The sequence below is a fragment of the Mustela nivalis genome, assembly GCF_964662115.1.
Source record: "Mustela nivalis genome assembly, chromosome: 13".
In the NCBI taxonomy this organism is placed as follows: Eukaryota; Metazoa; Chordata; class Mammalia; order Carnivora; family Mustelidae; genus Mustela; species Mustela nivalis.
Window position 1 is genome coordinate 73,345,516 of NC_139032.1, and position 23,683 is coordinate 73,369,198.

The window sequence follows — 23,683 nt, forward strand, 5'->3', positions numbered from 1 at the left end:
GAAGCCGCTCTCAAAGTGAGGAATCAATCAGGTGTCATGATGAGAGACACCGCAACAGAGGGACCCTCCCACCTCCTGTGCAGGGCTTCCCAGGGCATAGAAGCAGGCGTGCCAAGACGATACGGCCAGTTTCTCGGGTAACCACAGTACCTCAAGCCTTCCTGCGTCTAGGATGAGCTGGGCCAGCAGAGTGGTGACCTTTCCTGAAAGCCTGAGCTCCAGGGTTGGGTGCAAAGGGAGTACAGCACAGAGCTTTTTTGCCTGTTGAGCAACCCTGGTCTGTTCCAGCTCCTACCCTAACATTCCCAGAGAGGAGCACAGCCAGCTTTAGAACCAAATTCGATTTCTCCCCAAGCGCTTGAGGCAAGTTTCATTGCAGACATTTATTTTAGTTTTTGTTAATTTCAAATATTCATTGACCTCTTTTATCAGATTTAAGGCAGAGAAAAGACACATGTCCCAGGACTGCAGGCAAGGTTGGTAACTGAACCAGGGTGTAGATAGCAGAGTCCACCGGGCAGACCTCCCCTGAGATGACATGTCCTGCTGCTGGTGCACAGTTGAGCATCGGGAGGCAGATGCAGTCTGAGTTAGTTTAGAGAATAAAAAGCTTGGAAGAGGGCAGGATTCTTGAAGATGACTGGTTGCAGGCAACCCACCAGCCCTTCCTCCCAAGGGGACTCTGAGGCAGGACCCCAATGTTGTGAAGACAGGCTCACACTCCTCTCGGACCAGCCGGGCAGGGTGCTCAGAAGTTGGCTAAGTCAGGTATGTGCTCTGCTGTCCTCAGAAGCTCACCTTCACCTCACCCTGTGCCTTGTCTAGACACAGGGCTGGCTGTGCAAAATCATGCTTAGGGAAGGGTCAGTAGAGAAACCTTTGCACCAGTATCCTGGGTCTTCATCCCAGCCAGTCAATGTCATCGTCATCGTCATCGTCTCCAAAAAGGGGTGTTGGGGGTGGCCGTCCCTTCATGCTCTGACAAAACAGGAAAGAGCCGTCAGTCCTCACCTGTCCCTACACCAGATGGCCTTCCCGCCTGTGTGAGGTGAAGTGAACTGACACCTGTTCCCGACTCCAGGATGGGAAGGAGGGTGTTGGTTAGGGTTTTACTGAAAGGACTAAGCCTGCGGCCAGCAAACCTGGAAGCAAGACTTCCAGATAAAGCTGAGACAAGCAGGCAGAGAAGGGAGGCAATCTTCCAACATACAGAGAAGAAGACCAACACTGAGCTAGTTTTCTATTTATTTGTGAAACACGTGTATTGATTTGACAGGTTTCTTCTCATGCAGTGACATACATTTCATGTGGGAAAAGAAGGTCGATGGGGGAAGAGATGGAGTGGGAGGAAGAAAGAGAGAAGTAGAGCAGCCCTAAGGAGAGAGAGAAGATGCAAGAAGCTGAAGAGAGGCTGGGAAGAACACAGCTCCATCTGAAGAAACGCTGTGGCCTATGATGGCCTGTCTGGTTCTGGATGTGACCCCACCATGTGAGACAGTTGCGTTCAGATGCTTGGCCAAATTACCAAGTGGCGAATCCAAGAGATGAAGAAAGCCCAGGAGCACGGGGCCACTGCCCCCAACACCCTTGATCTCACTGGTCCTTCCCTCACTCCCTTCATCCAGGTAGTAGGAAAAGGGAGATTAACAGGCAATGGAAGAAACTCCCCCACTTTTCATGACTTGAGCTCCTGGCCTTTTTCTTCTAGATTGGCAGGGAACAGGTCCCATGGGGGTAGTAGGGATTGATGCTGGAGAAAGGCACACACGGAGTATCCCCTGCTCTGAGCTACTCTGGCCCAGGGTCAGTCTTCACAGGGCCGGCCAAACAGAAGGTGACGTGATGGGGTCAGGGGTCCCTGGTACAGACCTTGTACCTCTCTCTGGGCATCAACTAAATGATGATATTCTGACAATAGTGAATTAAAAGGTAGCTCACTGCTTCTGTTTTATTCCAGCTAAAGTTCTGCTCTGCATTTACTAGCATTATAACCTAGGGCATATTACTTAATCTTGCTGAGCCTCAGTCCTCTTTTCTACAAAATAGGATAAATTCCTCACTGGGTTAGTAGAGTATTAAATGAGAATGTCTGTGAAGTTCTTAAAGTATTCCAGAAACAGAAATGAACTCAACAGTATTCATATTAATACCAATAATATCCTGCTAACTAAACATTCCAACTACATTTAGGGCAGCCACTGGAGATACTCAATTGGCTTTTTGTTCTTATTTTTAAGTGCAGAATTCATATTCAGAATTCTTAAATGAAAATTTAATTCTTGGGAAGAAAGGCCAACAGGAGGAAATGGCACCCTTCCCCCCAGAGGAGCGCAGGCAGGAGGCAAGGGCGTTGGTACATTCAAGCCCGCTCCTTGCTCTGCCACAGTCATTCCCCCAACATTTTGGCAAAAGGCAACATCCACTCTGGCGGACACATGAGGGGAGAAAAATGTGTCCCCAATCACCTCACATTTCTGTCCCCAGGACAGGCTGAGCTTGAAGCTGATTTGTGTTCTCCACCCACGTTTTGCTCTGGTGTCATTCCCATTAGAGCAGTCAAATGTCCTGGTGACAGTCTAACTCCACACATGGGGACAACAAATGCCAAGAATAGGGGCTCTGATCCAGGCTCTCTGAGCAAGCCGCCCTCTGGTCATCCGTCACTCAGGAGCTTTGTAGAGAGAGGTCATGCTATCGGTACTTAACCTACTTTCTGCCCAGGGTGTTGGGAGGACAAAACAAGGTAGCAGCTTGGAAAGCAGGCTGAGGATACGGAAAGGCCCAGAAACAGGTGGTTTCAGAAAGAGCCTGGGGTATCAGTCCTAGTTCTGCCACTGACTCCCTCTGTGGCTATAGGTAAATCATCTTTCTGAGCCTCTGTCTATGAATAAGGACAGAAGTCAAGAACTTCCAAGTCCCTTCTGATTGTAAAATAGACATAATCCCCGAGCAGATTTGAGGGAAGCCGAGGCCTCAGCATTCTAATGTAGGACTAAGCAGCCCAACTTCCTTCACTGAAAGTAGAAATCATTCCTGCATGGACGGAGATAGTGACCCTTTTTTAGGAATAAAGTGGTATCTGCCCATCCCCACTGACCTTACAGAGCTGTCCCCTCCCTGCCCCACGCCTGCTCCCACAGGGCGCCGCACACAGAGCCCAGGGCACAGGCCACCCACAGGCTCCACTCCTCTTCTCGGAGCCAGCGGGAAAGGGTGCCCGGGTGGTGGTGTGAGGACTGGGCAGTGCCTGGGACTTCCTTACCACCTCATCTTCATCCTCCTCCTCAGCCTCTGCTTTGGGCCTTGAAACTTTCAGAGCTGCCCCTTTAAATAGTTCATCTTCTTCATCCCCTGAGAGACTGAAGGAAAAAAATCAAGAAAATCAAGTCACAGAAAATGGTGCTATTCCTGTTCCTGTTCTAGGCCACAGGGCCCATGAGCTCTGGAGAAAAAAATCCAACAGCTCTGGTAATCATGCAGGGATTCCTCCCGCCTCCACCCATGCTGGCCTCCTAGCGCTCCTGACTCCCTCCATGACCTACAGCCAGAGTGATCTTTAACAACTAATATAACAACTCGGGCACCTGGGTGGCTCAGTTGGTTGAGCGACTGCCTTGGGCTCAGGTTATGATCCCGGACTTCCAGGATCGAGTCCCGCATCGGGCTCCCAGCTCCTTGGGGAGTCTGCTTCTCCCTCTGACCTTCTCCTCTCTCATGCTCTCTCTCACTCATTCTCTCTCAAATAAATAAAATCTTTTAAACAAACAAACAAACAAACAAACAAAACAACTAATATAAAGATCACAGCCAGAGTGATCTTTAACAACTAATATAACAGGTCACTTTTTTGTTTAAATCCCTTTAATAAAGCTTTTCACAGTACCTTAAATCTAAACTTCTAAGAGTGACACAAAATCTCACGAGTCTTGTCCCTACTTCATTCTGTAATCTCAGGTTAACACCATTCTTCTACTTACTGTGCCTTCCTTAGTTCCTTTACTGTCATGTCCCCTCCTACCAGAGGGCCTCTGCATGTGCTGTGCCTGCTTTCCACAATCTCTTCCTCCCAAATCTTGGCACTGAAGGCTCCTTTCCAGCCTTTGGGTCCCAGTTTAAACATTACCTTCTCAGAATCCTTCCCTAACCATTCTATCTTGAAGTAGTAGAACTCCCCTTTATTCTCTATTTTAATAACAGAGAATTTCTTTTTCTAAGCACTTTTACAGCGTACATTTTCTGTGTATTTGTCTTCACTAGACTGTATGCTCCTTACGAGCCCAAGCTGCCTTGCTTTCCCCCCTACTGCAGTGCTGACTACAGAGCCTAGCTGATGTTCCTGAATAAATACAGGAATGAATGAATGAGTGAATCAGACAGTCCTTCTCTGAGGATGAGTTACCAGCCCTGGAAAAACCAGCGACAACCTCCACACCCAGCTGCCTTGTCCAGGGAACTCCACTCAGGAAGACGTACCTGGTACGCTGAGAACAGTCGTTGGGGCCACCTGCTGCTCCGACAGTTAGTGAACCTGCCTCTGTGTTTTCTAGCTCCTTAGGGGGAGCAGTGCAGTTAGGGACGCCCTCATCTTTCTTGAGCCCTGGAGGCTGAGGCTCTTCTCCTAGACTTCCAGGCCCCAAGGCCAATGGGTCCTCATTCGTGGAATGTGAAGTGAGAGACAGTCCCGTGGAGCTTTCTGGCTCCCCGACACAGGCGTTTTCCAATGGGCTGGCAGCAAGTGTCTCTTCGCCCTCAGAGTCCATAAGCACGGGGCCTGGAGGCTTAGGGGGAATTGATGTTGGGGGCCCCAGAGGTCTCTGGGAGGGGACACAAGCCAGTTCAGGTGGGAGGGAATCATCTTTCATCTCTGCGAGCACCTCTGCTTCTGCAGGCTCCCCTTCCCTTCCCTGTACCTCATCCTGGGGAACAGGGAGGGCCTGAGGAGGCAGGGGAGCAGCCTCCTGGACTGCCTGCTCCGATGACACCAGCGGGCACTCTGGTGATTCCCTACTCAGGGGCGCTGGCGGCGGCCCAGAACTGGCCGACACGGAGTGCTCCCGGGAAGGTGTCTGGGGCAGCTCTTCCTCCTCCTCCTCTTCATCATTGCTATTCCGTCCCTTGTCTTGCTCATTCTGGTTTAACAGCTGAAGAGTCACCATCTGTTCAAAAGCCAAGGAGGAGGAAAGGCTCACTGGCAGGAGAGCAGCAGGCACTCCCACTGCTCTGCTCCCCGACAGCACACCTGCTTGTGCAGGTCGAATGCCTGCTTCTTCCTCTCACCGGATGCTGCCCTCGGCTCTCCAGATCAAAGTCATGCCACTCAGCCTGACTCTTGAGGCACAGCCTTGAATACCTTTTAAATTTAGGATCCCTTCGAAGGCCCTTAAGCCACAAGAGTCCCACTTCACTGCAACAATCGCCAGCCGTCCATACCTTGATGGTGTTCATGATGGTCCCCAGCACGGCCCGGCCGCTGTACGAGTCCTCCAGCTCAAACTCTCCCCGCAACGACTGGAACACCTGGTTCATGATCTTCTTGACCTGCGGGAAGACACGGGGAGAGCAAAACAAAATCTGTGCTGCCAAAATCAGGGGATTAATGCCGGAGAGGGGTTGGGAGGGCTGAAAGGAAGCTCCTGGGGCACCGAACCATGTGCCACAGTGGTCTGGACCCTGGATGCCGAAGGCGGTCACTGTGGAGAGGGTGATGTTAAGTAAGAAGAGCCACTGGTGGAAGGGTTATCAAGGACAGGCAAGCTGCAGCCCATGTGTGTTGATGCCTCCTCGCACTGTGGCCACCACGGGAGCTGCCGAGGGCTGTGAGGACCGGTGCTAGCAGATGCTGGGCATGCTCCTCACTGCGCCGACTTGGAGACACATCCCTTATCTGTCAAAGCCTCAGGTCAGGGCCCTCTGGGATTTGTCACTGAAGTAATACACTCCAACAAGCTCATTTTTACTGAAGTCAGAGAAGTGGTGTATCACTAAAGTCAGAAAAAAGGCTACCAACATAACAAATTGGCCACATTCTTCCTGAAGCCCTGACAGGCACATTCAATCCCTTGATATGACCTGGGTTGCTTCTTCGAAATGCCCACTCACCTTCTCTGACGGGTCAGCAGCAGCAGCCACAACTCCAGACACGTGGCGCTTGGCCTCCAGGTCCTTGGTGTGCTGTTCATTTTGCTGTGTCAGGGCCTTAACTTGGGCCTGGAGGGCTAGACACTGCAAAACAACAGACTGTGACTGTGGCCTTGGGAGCCTGGACCACCAGGTGAAAGTCAGGACACCAGGAGGACAAGAACCATCCTCAGCATCCAGTGTTAACATCAGGTAGGTCTGCTGGTGTCCATATGCCCCCACCCACCCCAGGCCTGCTGACTCAGGGCATTCTTTTTCCTCATCCCTCAGTCTCAACTCAGAACTTCACCTCCTCTTCTCCACTGAGGTCTCTTGGCTTGTTCCTAATAAGGTTCAAGAGCACGATGAAAAAAGGGGGGACATGTAAGTCCAGTGACACAGTGAACATTGGCCATTAGAAGCAGCCTATTCACCTGCAAGACTGCCTTCAACATCTCTGAGTCAAAGATCTTTAACTAGATACTATAAGGAAAGAAAGTCACCTCCAGGAAGGGGGCTGTCATTCCATGGCCCTAAACCATCTTCCATCTCTGTCACATACATGCCAGTGACCTAGCCAACCCAGGCCCCATCTCACCCCTGTGCCTCTGCCCGGGGCGTTCTGCCGCCTTCTGCCGCCTTCTGCACCGCACTTCCCCTCGCCAATGCTACTGGTCCTTGGCTCTGCTCCCTCAGGCACTTCCTCCTCTGGGCCACGTAACATTTCAGCTTATCTCTGTTTCTCTCCAGCTCCCTTTCTTGACTGTGAGATGCCTGAGGGCAGAGCTCTTTGTAAGCCCTTTCCCTAACACAGTATCTGAACTACCACTGGCACTCAATAAATATTTGCTTCATAAATGATCAAATAATGGAATTAAAAACATTCCAGAACACTAGTGTTGCTTTTCCTTTTTCTAGGTCATGAACCTGTCTTCCCAAAATCGGTATGTGAAAGATTGCTGATAAACTGGAGAGCTGAACAAGCGTGGTTTGCTTTCCAAGCTATTAACACCTTTCAGGTTCAGAAGGATTTACAAGACCCAACCTGTCTGCCTCAAATCACCTGGGCCGCCTAAGCTGCCTAACCTGGGGGAACGCCCACCTTTTCCTGAAGGTGGAGCAGCTTCTGCTGCGTGGCCTCTCTCTGCGCGCACACTTCCTGGTACTGCTGCTGGTGCGCATCCTTGGCGGAGGCCAGCAACTGCTCACACCTGGCTTCCCACTGGGTCTGCAGCTCCGCCTGTACCAGAGACAGCTGTCAAGATAACGTCATCAGCAGATCCTGGGGAGGAGGTATTCGCACCTAAGGAAGCCCATCTTTCCTAAGGCAAAAAGAATAAGCTAACAGCCCAGATTTAATAGGGACACAACTATTTGAAAGACCCTGATTACTTTGAAAGTAAATGTACTTTCTGAATATAGGTATGCAGGATTCTAAAAGCTAACTCTAGCCAGATAAAGAGATGGTGAGTCACCTAGAGGAGAGGGCCATACTGTGATCTTTTCAGAGTCTGGGCCCTGAACGTCACAGGTTCAGGAGAACAGTTTGTCAAAATCCCCAGAGGAGACTAAACGGAGGGCACCAATTCACTCAACAGTCAGACACACAAATATGAGTTTATGAATTTACGAGGAAAAAGGTTTCTGCCAAATGAACGAGAGATCCAGGTGTGTCCTGTCACCGTCCCTGGTCTCCTTGCCTGATTACCTAAATAAATCCCTTCTCCTCAAGGACAATAATGGGCCTGAAGGATGGTGTCTGCTGGTTGAGGACTCTGGCCTTAGGATGTTTGAAATCCCCTTTTCTCAAGAACGATAATGTGCCTAAAGGCACATTTCCAAAGTGCTTCGGTTTGCCATTACCTGCTCTGCAGCTGCTTGGTCTGTGGATACCCGAGCCTTTTTCAAGAGCTGCCGAAGCTTGTCCAATTCTTCCTGGTAGGACTTGCGGATTTCATCAATCTCCTCCTCAGCCTGGCAGCGCTCTTGAACGGACTTCTTTTTCCTTTCAGAGAGGTTCTTAGGAATAAGAGAACTATCATCAGCTAGCTGTTTCATAGAGGATAAATGCAGAAGATGGTGACAGTGGTGATAGTTTTTGACTTGGGTCCTTCTGGAAACAATTCAATGTTTAATTTTTCTTCTATTTTTAACATTCTTGGCTCCTGAGTGACAAAAATTGTGATAAGAAAAAGGAAAACAAGAAGGTCTTTATCTACCATTCTATTAAGAGATGGGGAACATCTTAACAGGGGTCAGGGTACAAGGAAGTTGACACTTTCATACCTCCTAGTAGGAAACTAAATGGGTCTCTCTTTGGATGGCAATTTAGCAGTCCTGAAGAAGGATTCTTAAAAATACATCCAGAAATTCCACAAATTATCATTTATCTTAAGGAAGCAATAAATCATGTTCACAAAGACTGTGGTACAGGATGGTCACTGTAGTGGTATCTATAACAATGAAAAACTAAAAACAGCCCCCCCAAATCAGAAGGAATCAGGTTTAAAAAAAAACAAAAACCCTGATAAAATCATACAAAATACTGAAAATGCAGACCAAGTTTATCCCCTAAAAAGGCACTAGGCCACAAAAGCATTACTAGAGAGTTTTATAGAAATCTCAGAAATAGTTTGTTCTTTTCATATTTAAACTGTTCCAGAACAGAGAGAAGAAATATTCCCACTTTGTTCAATGGGGCTAGTTTAGGCTGACCTTAAAATTTTAACACAACAAAAGAGACTATAAATACTCAGTGGTATTTATAACATCTATGAGTGGCAAAGGATTAATACCCTCAGTAATGTTTATAAATCAAACTAGTATTACAACAGGAAAGAGGACAAAGTACATTAAAAAGTGATCCAGCAATTCTAATTCAAGCAATTCATTTTATGGAAATGCTCAAATGAATTTTCAAAAAAAGAATTGTATAGTACAAGGAGATGTCCAGAGCAGTAATACCTGATGTAAAAAAATAGAAACATAAATACCCATCAGTACGTAGTTAAATAAGTTATGGTACAACCTTACAATAGACTAAACTACTGCACTGTACTTAAAATGAATAAGAAAGTTTTTTTTTTTTTTTTTTTTAAGATTTTAGTGTTAAGCAATCTCTACACCCAATGTAGGGCTTGAGCTCACAACCCCAAGGTAAAAGTCACGCGCTCTACTGACTGAGACAGCCAGGCATCTCAGAAAGTTCTCATTCTTACTAGTACAATGTCCACAATGTAAAAAAAAAAAAGCATTAAACATGATCTTATTATAGTTTAAAAACGATCACTATACATATATGTATGCACAAGTATGTGTGTATGTGTTTTATACACACAGAAAACAAACTGCACAGATAATCATACACTATTTATAACTGTTATCTCTAATGCATGAGATTAGAGAAGAAAAAAGATAAATTTTATTTTTTATTTCATACTTTTCTTTATTATTTGTATGTGTTACAATGAGCACATGCTACTGTAATTCTTAAAAGGAAAGTAAAAATGTTTGAAAGTAAAAATGTTATCAGCTTCTTGGGTCCAAAAGAGAAACTTCAAGTGTAGAACTTACCTTTTCCAGAGATTCCTTCTCAGCTCGGAGATCAGCCAGCTCCTCCTCCAGGGACGTCACCTTGAGCTCCAGCTGTCTCCGGGTTTGCTTTTCACTTTTGAATTTGGACTGAGCTTGCTCCGAGGCCTCCCGGAGTTCTGAGACAGGACGGCAGAGAGACTGGCTGCAGAACCAGAACTGCAGGGGCCCCTGGCATTCCTGCCGCTTCCCCCACCACGCCCTGTGGCCTCTCCATGCGACCACATGCGACCACATGCGACCACATGCGCGCCGTCCCCGCGCTCCCTTCAGTACCACCTCGCTGACCGGAGAAAGGGGGATCCGGTCCAAACCAACTCCACCACCACCCCACGTTCGTGTCTGTATGTGTGTCCCCTTCTCCACACACAGAATGAAAAAGAAATGCTTCAAACCATCCAAAACCACCTTCGAAACGTATCACACCGCAATCCCATTTCAGCCACCACCTCGACACACTGAACAGATCTTCACTGAGCATTAGTCCAGGCCCCGTCTCACTGGCTTGGTGGGACACTCCCAGCGTTCTTGGTAGCTGGGACATTCTACCAAGAGTTTCCTTTTCAAACACCAAAAAATGCCCAAATAAAGCAACTGGAATATTTCTTAAAAAGGTAATGCATCAAAATGAACTTGGTATGGAAAACTTCTGAAGTAAACTGTCCTAGGACACCACAAAAGCAGAAAAGAAGATACCTGTACAACATTCAAATCTAAGACTGTCCCCCAGGCACACCCAGGTGATGCTCTCTAATAGGGAGGGGGCTTATCCTCAAGGTATCACTCTACCGACTGACATCAGTGTTTTCAGCTCTTTCAGGCAAGCGAACTTTGCTTCTTGCCCATTCTGCTGCTGCCCAGCTACACCCTGCCCCCAGTCCCCTGTGTCTTCCACGTTTGTTTCTATACACCAGGGTGCAAGAATCAACGCGCTGGTCTTCACAGCTCTTCTATTTAAGTCCCTGTGTCTGGAGCAGCACTTTATGCCAGGTACTGAATTCATGCTAACTTGGAGGAAAGGACTTCGCAGAGATGAGCAAGACGCCCACCCTTGTCCTCTAGAGGCTTGTATTCTAGAAGGAATACAGACATAGAAATAGTGCTGATTTGAGACTAACTAACTGATAATGGCCATAATAATGTACTCACGGTAAAGGATTCTAAAAGCGATCAACTGTTCCAGAAAAAAAAAGGGAAGTTTCTGAAAGAAATTTTGGAGAACTGGAGACAAATACTGGTGACAGTGGACACAACAGGTCCAGAGAAGAGCATGGATAAAAAGGTAAGACCAGAGCCACAGGATGTGCTGAAGCTGCAGCAAGCTGGAGGGGCCTCAAGTGCCAGGCTGAAGGGCTGGAATCCATCCTCTAGGAAGGAGGTGGCTACTACAGGAAGCGTTTCTTTCTTAAACTTCCACTGAGCCACGAGTTAGAGGAACACAGTAAACTCTCCCAGGCCCCTGAGCCAAACACAAGTACCAAGACAGTGAGGGCAACACTTGCGAAATGAAGTGGGAAAATGGTCACGGATCAACTCCAGATAAACAGTCATTTCTTTGGTTGTCCTTTATGTCAAGCAGTGGTGTAGGTTTATACCAATCTACTTCCATTTTTCCCTCAGTCCTTCACAAATTTCATGAGCATCAAGCCAAATGGATTTGAAAGAAGGACAGAATTTTTTTATTTCTATTTTTTTATTTTTTTAAAGATTTTATTTATTTATTTGACAGCACAAGTAGGCAGAGAGTCAGGCAGAGAGAGAGGAGGAAGCAGGCTCCCTGCTGAGCAGAGAGCCCTATGTGGGGCTCCATCCCAGGACCCTGGGATCATGACCCGAGCCGAAGGCAAAGGTTTTAACCCACTGAGCCACCTAGGTGCCCCAGAATTTTTTTATTTTTAAATTTTATTTATTTATTTGAGTGCCAGAGAAACAAAGTGTGTGAGAGAGCAAGCATGGGGTGGAGGAGAAGCAGAGAGCCCGACGTGGGACTTGATCCCCGGATTCCAGGATCATAACCTGATCCAAAGGCAGATGCTTAACCGAGTGAGCCATCCAGGCGCCCCATATTTTTTTTTTTTAATTAAGTGAATTCTACCCTTCAACACTGGCCTTGAACTCACGACCCTGAGATCAAGAGTCACATGCTCTACTAACTGAGCCAGCCAGGAACCCCTCAGTTTAATTCCTTGGGTTTAAATGGTGACCATCCCAGCCCCTCTACCAGGGACGTACCTGGGAGCTCTGCCTGCAGTTTGGCAAGCTGGCCTCTAAGGAGGTCTGTCTCCTTCAAGCTTTCTGTCAGCTCCATCTGCAGCTCCGTTTCTTTCTTTTGGTGAGCAGTCACTTTCAGCTGCAGACGGGAGACTTGAGCGGTGGCGGCTGCTAACTCTTCTGTCACCTTGACCTGAATGGTAACAAAGTATGATGCCACGTCAAACACAGGTGTCCCCTGTCTCCAAGTGATGACCCAACTTCACACACTCTACACTGACTGAACTGGTAGGAAGAGAGCTAAGGCACCCTCAGCCTACGTTAAGCCAACATCAAGCCTTCAAAACGGACCACCTCTCTGACCCAGGAATTCCCTTGCAGAAATTTGTCCTTAGGAAGCACTGTGCAAACTTAACAAAAATCTTGCTACAAGATGTTCGATGCAGATTGTTTACAGTTGCTAAAGAATGGAGAAATAAAATGCTGGAAAATGGGCTTGCTTAAGCAAATTATGATACACGAGAAATGATATTCCTGCCATTTTCTAACTTTTCTAGAGCACACATGTATTTTTCTTAATATGAAAAGGATATTTTAAAATTAAATTGAATGCCTTCAACTGCAATCAACATCTGAATCTGTAGTTTCTCCCAAATGGTCCTGACTACCCATGGAAGGATGATGGAAAGCTCAGCCACCTGACAGTGACTGCTCTGGGGGTCCCTGCAAGAAGAGAGCTAATGAGACGGCCATGCTTCAGTTTTTTGTGTGTTCCACGTATTGCAAATGGTGACCTGGCCTGGCCTCACAGAAGCTATATGCTCTCAAATAACAGCTGATGAAACCACAATGACCCCCTGGAGAAGCCTCTAATGATACTCCACGCAGAAACCCTGATGATTAAGAGGATGGTCAATAAAACGGAATGGTAAACAAGTGACAAACAGCACATCCTTGTCACCTTAACTGACGTGTTTCCATAAAATGAGCAGAAATGAGATGATAAGAAAGGCAGTGAACAGTTGCTCCACTGGTGACCAGTCTTAACGTTCGGACAATCAAGTATGAGGCTGGACCATCTCTCCTACATTACTATGCCGCTAATCCTCTAACTACTCCTACGCTATTCTACCTGAGGTGCATTTATTGTTGTCTCCTTCGTACTGTCACTTGTCCCTTCTCAGGCTATTCACTATGCCCCTGCAGATATAAATGTTCCAAAGCCTTTACTGGTTTGCTAGCTTCCATTTAAAATCTAGTATTTTGGCTTTCCTAAACGTGAAGGAAATAAAGTAAGTTAAGAGTGTATATAAAACAAAAACAGGCTATGAATGAGTATCTGAGAGTCCACTGACACACTCTCTCTTTGACCAAACTTTAATCAGGTTCTTCTATGCCCCTGACCTTGGCCTCCCACCCTGTCTATGGCCTGCCCTGTCTAGTTTTATCAAGAATCCTGCTATGTCCGTTCAGAGAGAACCCTTCCCCCGATATCTGAACAAGTTCTTCATCCTTGACCTTTGGTATCCGGGTCCTTCGCCAGTCATTAGCAAGAATCCTACTAGGTCAGTTTACCAAGAATCCCCCCACCCATGAGGTCTCCTCTGAATAATTTTCCAGCACCGACCTCTCATCCACTCCTTCACTACGACTCCCCCATCTGCCCTTACTATGTGGAGTGGAGCCCACTCTTTCTGTCCTACTGCAACAGTCTAGAATAAAGTCCTCCTTACTGCTTCAGGAAGTGTCTGAATAATTTTTTCTTTAACAGTTTGAGACCTAAGATGCTTACTTTTGCTATTCAGTAGCCTTAGGGTTTTACCTGTTAAACACAGAGGACAATGGCAGCTAGAACTTCCAGATAGAAGAGGGGCTTTCATCTATCTGCCCCAAGTAGAATCAAAGTTTAAATCACTGCCCTGCCCCACGTGGCCTACTGGAACCTGAGCTCACACAGCACCCAGAGAGCTTCATGTCTGCCTACAACTCGAGAGCTCACAAATACCACAGTGAGGGCCACTTACAAAGGCCTCACAGCAGCTAAGACCACTGGAAGGGCTGAAGGTCACTGGGTGGGAAACCGTGAGATGGGTGGTCCCTCTCACACCAAAGGACAAGCAGAGTGAAAGGTCACTCAAAAGCTCTTTTTATCTCAGGGCCTTACTTGGAAAGGCCTATGAGAAGCATGGCAAGTAATACTCTCACCCAAACACACCTGTGTGCACAGAGAAAACAGCGAACGGATGAAAGGAAAGCAAAGGCACGGAGAACCAAGGGTTCAGAAAAACAAGTAAAAAGATGTGTTCAGGGGCGCCTGGGTGGCTCAGTGGGTTAAGCCACTGCCTTCGGCTCAGGTCATGATCTCAGGGTCCTGGGATCGAGTCCCGCATCGGGCTCTCTGCTCAGCGGGGAGCCTGCTTCCTTCTCACTCTCTCTCTCTGCCTGCCTCTCTGCCTGCTCGTGATCTCTGTCTGTCAAATAAATAAATAAAATCTAAAAAAAAAAAAAAAAAAAAAAAAAAAAAAGATGTGTTCAAGTCAGAAGCAGGAAAATGGTATCAAAGCAAAATGGAAATCTGACAAAAGGAAAGGTGCAGTTGACTGGAAGTGAGGCCCTTAGGCAAGCTGCTTCCTCTCTCTGGGCTGCAGTGTGTGCTCTGTAAAACAGGAAGGTCAAACCAGGTGACCTCCGACAGCTCTTCCATTAGTCCAGGGTTTTCTGTGGAAATACTAACCCTGTCACAGAGAAAAATAATGAATTCCGTTCACCAAATGTCCACTGAGCACTCAGTCCAAACGCTCTCAGCTGCGTTTAAGGCAGAGAGCTGCCTCCAGGGATGAAAGGACCTTGATGATGTCCCTTTGGGAGGACAGCCCTCACAGGGACGACTGTCAAGTAAGCAAGAAATGGAGCAAAAGGAAAGCAGGGGGGAGTTGAGCCTTGAAAAGTGTCAAAGTGTCCAGTGAGGCGTGTGATACTTGGTACCCAGCTCCCCAAGCACAGCGCTCCTCGGCCCGGGAGATGCTCTCAGATGCGTGGGAAGCACGCACGTGCCTAGAACCTGGTGGGGATTTAAGAGAGCCGTTCTCACTGTTGTGACTACTGCATGTTCTGCTATTACAGACAGAGCAGCCACCAGCTGCCTGGCACTGTGCCAACCATTTTATCAATATGGGATCATTGGGTGGCACAGCTGGTTGAGCGTCTGTCTGACTCCTGACTTCAGCTCAGGTCATGGTCCCAGGCCCACGAGATCCAGCCCCATGGTGAGCCAGAGTCTTCTTGAGATTCTCTCCCTCTCCCTCTCTGCCAGTTCCCCTGCTTGCGCACACGCTCTAAAATAAATAAATAAATCTTAAAAAAAAAAAAAAGGAATCATGTGGATGGATTAATAAGCTAACTCTTGGGACTGGCAAACTCTGACCCCCAGGCCAAACTGGCCTGTTGCCTGTTTTGTAAATAAATGTTACTGGCACACACACATACAAACACACACCCCACTGATGCGCAACATGAAAATCACATGATGAAGTTCCTAAAAACAAAGGTGCCCAGCTGCCATAGCCAGAGCTCGCGGCAAAAGAAATGACAAAGAGCAGCGAATCCTAGCTGGCTGTGCATCAGAGTCAAAAGGAGTTTCTGAAAAGTACAGATTCAGCCCTAGGCTACATAATGTTGAATAAGAATCTAAAGGTGTGGGACGCCTGGGTGGCTCAGTTGGTTGGGCCACTGCCTTTGGCTCAGGTCATGGTCCTGGGTCCTGGGATCGAGTCCCACATTGGGCTCCTAGCTTGGCGGGGAGCCTGCTTCTCTCTCTGCCTCTGCCTGCCACTCTGCCTGCTTGTGCTTTCTCTCTCTAACAAATATATAAATGGATAAAATCTTTTAAAAAAAGAATCTCAAGGTGAAGTTTAAGAATATGTATTTTTAATCAAGCACCTCCAGTGATCTGGAGGCAGCCAGAGTAGAGTGTGGGAACCACTGATCTAGAACAAGTTCTAGTAATTAGACCTGAATAACAGGTCTAACAGCTCAACCAAACAATATACTTAGGTGTCCCTGCCAGGCCTACAGACTAAAAAATTTAAAAAGGAGTAAATGAGAGCAAGAAAATAAAAGTAGAGGAAGGAGAAATAGTAAAAAGCATGGTTACTGGAAAGTGAGGTGACTCCAGAAGTGCTGAGCGATGCCAGCATCACAGGCTGCTGACCTTGATCCAGGCCAGAGCAGTCAGCCACAACAAACGAGGGACGTGGGAAGCAGCAGTGAGACCGGACTGGGGTCAAGTTGGGAACAGGGCTATGCAGGCAAGGCACTGCTCATCAGAGGGTAAGGGGTCAGAGCTAGTTCTTCCCAGGGCACTATAACTAAGAGAACACAGAGAATACTAACAGCATGAGACCTAAGTAAGGAATCCTCAGCATTACTGGACTATGAGAAAGTGAGTAAGCTCCCATGGGTTATAAAGTACACTCCACTCAACTCTCCAAGTGTTCAGGAAAAATTCAAATACAAAATATAACCTGTTACTTAAACCTCAGAGACAACAGCAGATGGCTGGGTCAAGATCTCCAGCTGAGGAGCAGTAGCCCAAACTGAACTCCACTCGAGATAAACAGTGTCACTGGAACAGCGACGGGAGAGTGACAGGAGGAGTGTCAGCATCAGCCCAGGCCAAGACCCACCAGTCTTCCTTAGAGCTACTCCAGAACAGGTCGAAATGCCTCATTCCGAATAGATTGAAGCCAGGCAGCAGTACTTAAAAATGCTCTGGCAGATGTAGATGAAGGAATAAGCTAGACAATCCTAAATTTCACTGAAGTGTTTATTACATGGCATAATGGGAATTTTCTGATTGGGTCAGGAGAATAAATTTCATTTGCTAATAAACAATGTAATCCAAATTACTAACACCAGTGATAGTTCTTAAGTCAATTCATTGTAAAGCGTACTTTAAAACAGAAGTCTGGGGACTCCTGGGTGGCTCAGGTGGCTAAGCATCTGGTTTCAGCTCAGGTCATGATCCCAGAGTCCCAGGATTGAGTCCCCCATCAGGCTCCCTGCTCAGTGCGGAGCCTGCTTCTCCCTCTACCTTCCACTCCCCCCGCTTGTACTCTCATGCCCTCTCTCTCTCTCTCTCTGGCAAAGAAATAAAATCTTTATTAAAAAAACAAAATAGAAGTTTGGGGGTGGGGGATATAGTAAAATCTGTTAGAAGCTTTCTGGTTCTATTCCCAATGATGGCAAGTTTTTTTTTTTTCTTTTTTTTTTGCTGAAAAGCAGACTGGTAAGTACGTACATAGGAGCACTCCTTAGCTCTACACGTCCTGACGGGCTTTTCTCTCCCTCGTTACTTTACCTTCTCTTGTTCAGCATGCAAGACTCTTGCCTGTGTGTTTTCTGTGGCTGTTTGAAGTGAGTTGTTCCTCTTCTCCATCATCAGGTTACTCTGCTCAACGTATCTGTGACATAGGGGAAAAGATATCCATGTGTGGTGAGGGGGAAGGAAGGATGAAAGAGGAGAGGGGAGAAGAAAAGAAAGCACTTTCCCCTCACCTTCCCCTGCCAGCTCCCCCAACCCCACCAAGTGGGAGAACAAGAGACACTAGAAAAGAGGAACATGAAGAATGATTTTCTAAGTGAAAGGCCATTTGCTACATGTTCCCCTGACCACACACTCCCGCTCCCCGCCACCAAACTCTTCAGAAGGGTCGGGAAAAAAATTATATGATGTTTGGGCTTTATATGGAAATCAGTGAGGTTCTGGTTGATGAAATAGCCCACAGACTAGAGAGGAGAGTTGACAGTATTTTCTAAGAGTGTTGTAAGTTGTTTTTTTTGTTTTTTTTTTTTTAAGATTTTATTTATTTATTTGACAGAGAGAGACCGCAAGTAGGCAGAGAGGCAGGCAGAGAGGGAGGGAAGCAGGCTCACTGCTGAGCAGAGAGCCTGATGTGGGGCTTGATCCCAGGTCCCTGAGATCATGACCTGAGCCAAAGGCAGAGACTTAACCCACTGAGCCACCCAGGCGCCCCTAAGAGTGTTCTAAGTTTTAACACTACTTTTACAGATGAAGAAGTGAGGGCCAGGAGGAATAAATACCCAAAGCCACCCAACCAAAGAGGAGCAGAGCTGGCATTCAAAACAGGTCTGCCTGACATTACAGCCTACTGTGTTCTTTCTACCAGAATTCCTCTCAGAAAACAAATAATTCACACGACAGGAAGGAAACAGAAGTAGCACCAGTACACATAGCCACCCTAAACAAACATGTTTATTGGGGCACCAGGGTAGTTCAGTGGGTTAAGCCTCTGCTTTCGGCTCAGTTCATGATCTCAGGGTCCTGGGATCGAGTCCTGCATTGGGCTCTCTGTTCAGCAGGGAGCCTGCTTCCCCCTCTCTCTCTATGCTTGCCTCTTTGCCTACTTGTGATCTCTCTCTGTGAAATTAAAAACAAACAAACAAACCTAAAAAACAAAACCAAGCCCATGTTTATCCAACTTGGGCATTTACAAATGAAACCCTTTGTCCATCCTAACCAGTGCCCCATACCTGTCATTACCTCTGATTTCGTTCAATTAGTTCACTAATCTTGTCATTCTGTTCTTCTATCCGACTGCTCTTTTCAAGGAGCTCTTGCTTCAATCTTTCATTTTCCTAAAATCAAAATATATGATGTATAACTTAAGTTTTTGGGAGGAAAGTGCCAGATATAAGGGAATCGACTTGAACTGACAGGCGACACTGATACAAATTTTGAGATAAAAAACTAGAACTTATGTCCACATTGATATAATATTTAAAACATCAAATCAATCTAAGATACAAATCACGATGCCCAACAGATTAAACATAGAAATGGCCACAAAATGAAGCAAAATTCTAAAATACAGTCCAAAAGAAATGTTTCCTTGTGACTCTATAGTGCTAAGTCACTTGGACCAAATTAGGCTGTAATGGATTTTCCAGAATTTCCAAATCAGTGTAGCACAGATCACATGCTATCTGGGCAGCAGAGGTTTTAGAGGGTAGTGCATCCTGGAAGAGAAGGGGGCAAGACCTCCAGGCTGTGTTCTCTTCCCTCTTACCTGAATAATACGTTGGATGTTGCTCATAATCATGCTTGTTTCCATCGTAAGCGCCATGCTGGGAGGCAGCAGGGAGCTGCCAGCGCTGTGCTTCTGTAACTCTTCAACCTACAAATGTGGGGACGGAAAGACTTTGAGAGAAATTTTTAAATGGAGAAATAAAACTTGACCCAAGATCTGACCACTTAAGACCTTTTGACTTTTTGGAAAGGCTTAACGAGTTTCTGAGACAATCTCCAACATAAGCCTGAGTTTTCTTCTGCTAACTGGACGCCAAACAAAAATGTAACCTTCTAGGGAAATAACTGCTGACTACTAGGGATGCAGGAAACCAAGTAAGAGTTTACCCATAGCCTTGATTGCTTCCTGTCATACCCACTGTTCATTCCCCCACTTTCAACACAGCCCCCACCCTGACTCACCCACCTTTGTCATGAGATGATCCATTTTATCAGCCACTTTGCTGACTGCCATACGAATTTCAGTGTTATGTTGCCGGGCCTCAGTCATGAGAAATGAAGCCATGTCACCAGATCCTAAGCAGACAAAAGCCAAAAAGAACCTTATGAAACCAGAGCAGAAGGTACTGTGTGAGGAAAAGCCAACAGCTCTTTCAGCACAGGAAAGAAAGAAATAAACATCCCAAAATAGGAAATGTTGTAGGTGATTCACACTGTTAGAAGACATAGAAGACCCAGAGGCAAAAGGGCTCCAAAGCTAACAGTAAATAAGCTCTGCTCCTGCAAAATGCTCTGAGGGGTACGACCTGGTCCAGAGCACATGGATGCCCACTTTGGTCTGCCAGAGCACTAACAGCTCAGACTGCTTCTCCACTCTCCAACTGCAAGCCAGACATGATACCAGGTACCAGGGGTTTAGCAGCGAATGAAACCCAGTTCCTGCCCTTGGCGAGCTCACAGTCTGGTGGGGAGACTCACATGGAAACAGATCATTACAACAGAGTGTTTTAAGTGCAAAAAATGGACCACATACAAGGTACAAAAAGAGCATAAAGAAAAGCAACATTAATCTTTTAGTGGCACATGGACACAGTTATGTCTGTGGAAGAGAGGAAGAAGGGATGGTAACAATCAGGGAAGGCTTCACAGAGGTGAGATCTGATGGCCTCCCAGATGGAGAAGCAGCAGGGTTTCCAGACAAAGGTAGCATCCCTGAAACCCTTACCAATCTGGGACCATAAATTACATTGTAGGATATACTGGCTCCTTTCTACCACTGTCCTAATACCAAAGATAAGCTACAGAATAAGAAGGTAGAATAGCATGCCAGTTTTTTACATTTTATTTTGTTTTGTTATAAAAAATTACATTTTGTTTTGTTTTTTATATCAGTGTGCTTGTATGCACACTTGGTACTTGTATGAAAGATAACTGAAAAGTTACCCAAGTAACTGTCAACAACAGTTTCCTATGGTGGGGGGTGTGATTTTATACTCTTTTGTGTTGACTTTTTTATAAAAGCATATGATTACCATAATTTCAAAGTAGCTTTCATTTGAGATACCGAACACCCACCAACAGTTACCATGCTTTCTCCCGATTTCCCCAACATTTCACTCCCTTACTGTTTTCTAGAAACTCTACAGAGCCACACTGATTGAGCAACGGAAAAGGGCTGGAGGGAGAACATGCAAGAAACAAAACAGAAAGTAGGCATAAGGTGGTTTGGGGGGAAGACGTAAATGTTCTAAAACTGGATTGTGGTGAAGGTTGTGCAACTCTGTAAACTTACAGAAAAAAATCCTAAATTATACACCTACATTGAGTGAACTGTATGATACATACATTTCACCTCAACAAAGCTGTTAAAAACAAAAAAGCCGAGATCTGTTGGCGTGAAAATGGAAAGGGGGTGGGAGGATGGAGAGCAGAGCAAGAGTGGAAGACAAGACATGGAGGACCCATGGCCTACCTTGAAAATGGGGAGACTGAGAGAGCGGAGCGGGGTACAGGGGCCGGGCGGGCTGCAGCTGGGAGGTGACGGCTGATGTGTGGGGATAAGTGTAGGCTTGCATACCTGCATAGGGCTGAGACAATGCCAAGGTACAGTCAGGGCTCTCTCTTCTGCTTCAACTGTCTTAATGGAATAAAGAGATTAAGCTGGAAGGAGATGCAAATCTATTAAAGCTGGAGACAGAGGAGACCGGATTTGGTAGTGGGAAGGCACTGCAGGAGAATTCTCTGTGTCATCCAGAGACACAGCACCGGGTCACTGAAGTCCTCGCCAGAAAGTGAAGGAAGGTTGTCTCAGGTCACTCCCTGCTCCTCTGGCACTATGATTTAATTAAGTAGGAATTCAGTTCCCGACTGTCAGGCCTACTGATGGTCTAAGAAACTGTAAAGAGACTTGGCTGAGGGCGCCCTGGGTGGTTCAGTCGGTTAAGTGTCTGCCTTTGGATCATCAGGTCATGATCACAGATTGCTGGGACAGAGTCCTGGGGCTCTCTGCTTGGTGGGAAATCTGTTTCTCCCTCTGCCCCCTGTGCGCACACGTGCGCGCTCTCTCTCTCTCTCCTGTGCATGCATGCACGCAAAAATAAATAAAATCGTTAAAAATAAATAAATAAATAAAAACAGACACTCAGCTGAGTTTCCACTGGGATCAAAGGACAGGTATTCTTTGGGATTCCAAAATAAATCCATGAGTCTCCAAAGGATGGCTCTCCCCCACAAGACTCTAACTCTCTTGTGACCAAGAGCTCTCCTTTTCCCCTGAACCTTGGTCACCTGAACTATGAGATGACAACAGTAATGCCACTCAGGGTTGTTGTGTGGACTAGATGATGTGATATATAGGTAAAGTTCCTCATAACTGGTAAATTAAGTGCCCAGCAGATGGTAAATGCTCAATCAATAGCAGCTTTCTTTTAAATGATGATGGTTATTCTTCCTTGATTTAAGGAAATCCAACTAATTTCCAGGGACAGATAAACTATCCATCCATTATTTAAAAAAACAAAACCAAAACCAAAAATTAGTCTATAGGACAGAATTGTCCACTAGAGAGCAGGGAGAGGGCAAGGTGGGATTTCTTTTAATTCTAATACATCCTGTTCCAATAGCGCATAGCCCGCTCACCATCACTCCCACAAGTCTACTAAGAATCACCAAGAAGTGAAGCCCTCTTATCACTGGGAGTATGTTTACCCACCAAATGTGTCATTAGTTAGAGTCCACTATCCCGGCAAACAGCAGAAGCAGACTACCTTCTGTGAAAACAGAAAAATATCCTACTTTCAGAGCGTCCGTTTGGAGGGTAACTAGACAACAGAGTGCCCCTGTATTTTCTATACACCTCAACCTACAAGTATTCTGCTACCTATAGTGCAGAACCTTAGCCTCTCGGCTCTAGCAGACCAGAGCAGGGGATTTGCATTTATATGTCTTAAGGAGAGTTGTGTGCAAAGGAAAGGTACACAAATGCTGACTGGGCCTTGACTGTTTGCCAGGCCTTGTACCAGTGCTCTGCCTGTTCTTGCCTTTCAGCTTTACAACAACCTGCAAGGGAGATAATCCTTCTCTGGTTTAGAGATGAGATAGTGGCGGCTCAGGAAGGGGGAAAATGACAGATTCAGATGTGGGGTACTGCTACCACAAGACTGTGCAGGAGGGAGAAGAGAGACTGACTAGAACCTAATAAATTACAGCCTGAAACTGATATGGTTTTAAAACATTGTTACCTGAAAGGCCTGGGCATGGCCAGACATGGTGGAGTGCGAGTCGATAGATGCAACTTGCATTAAGGCAGGTGAAGGTGCCTGGAGGCCAGAAACAGATGGCTGAGGTGCTACGAGAGAACAAGAAGTTTCTACTGTCACCCACCCTGGTTTCTTGGTAAAAGTCTGGACTAGTACCTTACATTCTGCCACAGGCTTCAGACTTGACCACTCTCCTCACCAGCTCTCCCAAAACCAGATCTACTGGAGTCTCAGGAGCAGGTGAGAAGAAGGAACCTGAAGTTCTCGGGCACATATGACTCAGACCTACAGTCCCGTCTGCTGACAGGAAGTGCACAATTACATTCAGGGAAGTGTCTCAGCTGAGAGCACAATTCCGAAACTGGCAAGGCCACACGGCCAGAGACAAAGCACGCAGACCAAACCCCTCTCCAGAGCAGAAAACGCTGTGCACAGGGACAAACCAACAAGTCCTACACTCTGGTCCAGCTCTCAGTACTCAGACAATGCAGTTTGATGACTGAAGGACCCAGGATGCTAACTCTGGTTATCTGCAGAGCCGAAGAGGTCCCTTACCCTGTGCGGCCATCTGCGGCAAGGCTGGATGTGTCGGTGGAAGGGACGGCTGTGCAACCGGGGCTGCCACGGGCGGTGCAGCTCCTCGCAGAGTGTTCGCATCCTGAAACAGGAACAAGCACTTTGATGACTATGTATGTGGGTCCTTGGCTGCAGACCAGGCTCACTGTCCACCCTAAACCTGCTTACAGCCAATGTTTCTAGGCAAAGAAGAAGAAGGAAAGGCAAGAGTTTATGGTGTGGGCTGTGGGGAGATCCCTTCTCCCTATAAATCATACCAAATAATTAAGTATATTTAATTTCCTCGAATGTTTTAAATTGTTGATGTTTTATTGACTGAAGCAGCTACGGTGACTGCTCTCCAGAATGTACCACTTTCCAAACCAGCAGCTACCTTTTTAAC

At 46.6% G+C, this 23,683-nt stretch overlaps 1 protein-coding gene across 18 annotated transcripts in view; it reads right to left on the reverse strand.

Moving 5' to 3' along the window:
- Positions 1-368: 368 nt before the first annotated feature.
- The window catches only part of FKBP15 (FKBP prolyl isomerase family member 15), a 54,410-nt gene continuing 31,095 nt past the window's right edge, over positions 369-23,683 (reverse strand). For 3 of the 18 annotated variants that reach the window (XM_082696986.1, XM_082696982.1, XM_082696991.1), the window contains 16 exons: positions 23,281-23,383; positions 22,708-22,814; positions 20,940-21,054; positions 19,434-19,543; positions 19,008-19,115; positions 18,482-18,576; positions 17,279-17,381; positions 11,941-12,112; positions 9,691-9,827; positions 7,981-8,136; positions 7,220-7,372; positions 6,100-6,222; positions 5,431-5,538; positions 4,474-5,156; positions 3,263-3,359; positions 369-978 (listed from right to left, as the gene is read on the reverse strand). In XM_082696986.1, the coding sequence (XP_082553112.1) occupies positions 901-978; positions 3,263-3,359; positions 4,474-5,156; positions 5,431-5,538; positions 6,100-6,222; positions 7,220-7,372; positions 7,981-8,136; positions 9,691-9,827; positions 11,941-12,112; positions 17,279-17,381; positions 18,482-18,576; positions 19,008-19,115; positions 19,434-19,543; positions 20,940-21,054; positions 22,708-22,814; positions 23,281-23,383 (2,448 nt within the window). In that variant the 3' untranslated portion in view covers positions 369-900. Of the gene's footprint in view, positions 979-1,227; positions 3,360-4,473; positions 5,157-5,430; positions 5,539-6,099; positions 6,223-7,219; positions 7,373-7,980; positions 8,137-9,690; positions 9,828-11,940; positions 12,113-17,278; positions 17,382-18,481; positions 18,577-19,007; positions 19,116-19,433; positions 19,544-20,939; positions 21,055-22,707; positions 22,815-23,280; positions 23,384-23,683 lie in introns of those variants that run through there. The other 15 variants (XM_082696992.1, XM_082696985.1, XM_082696983.1 and 12 more) reach the window with 7 other exon arrangements.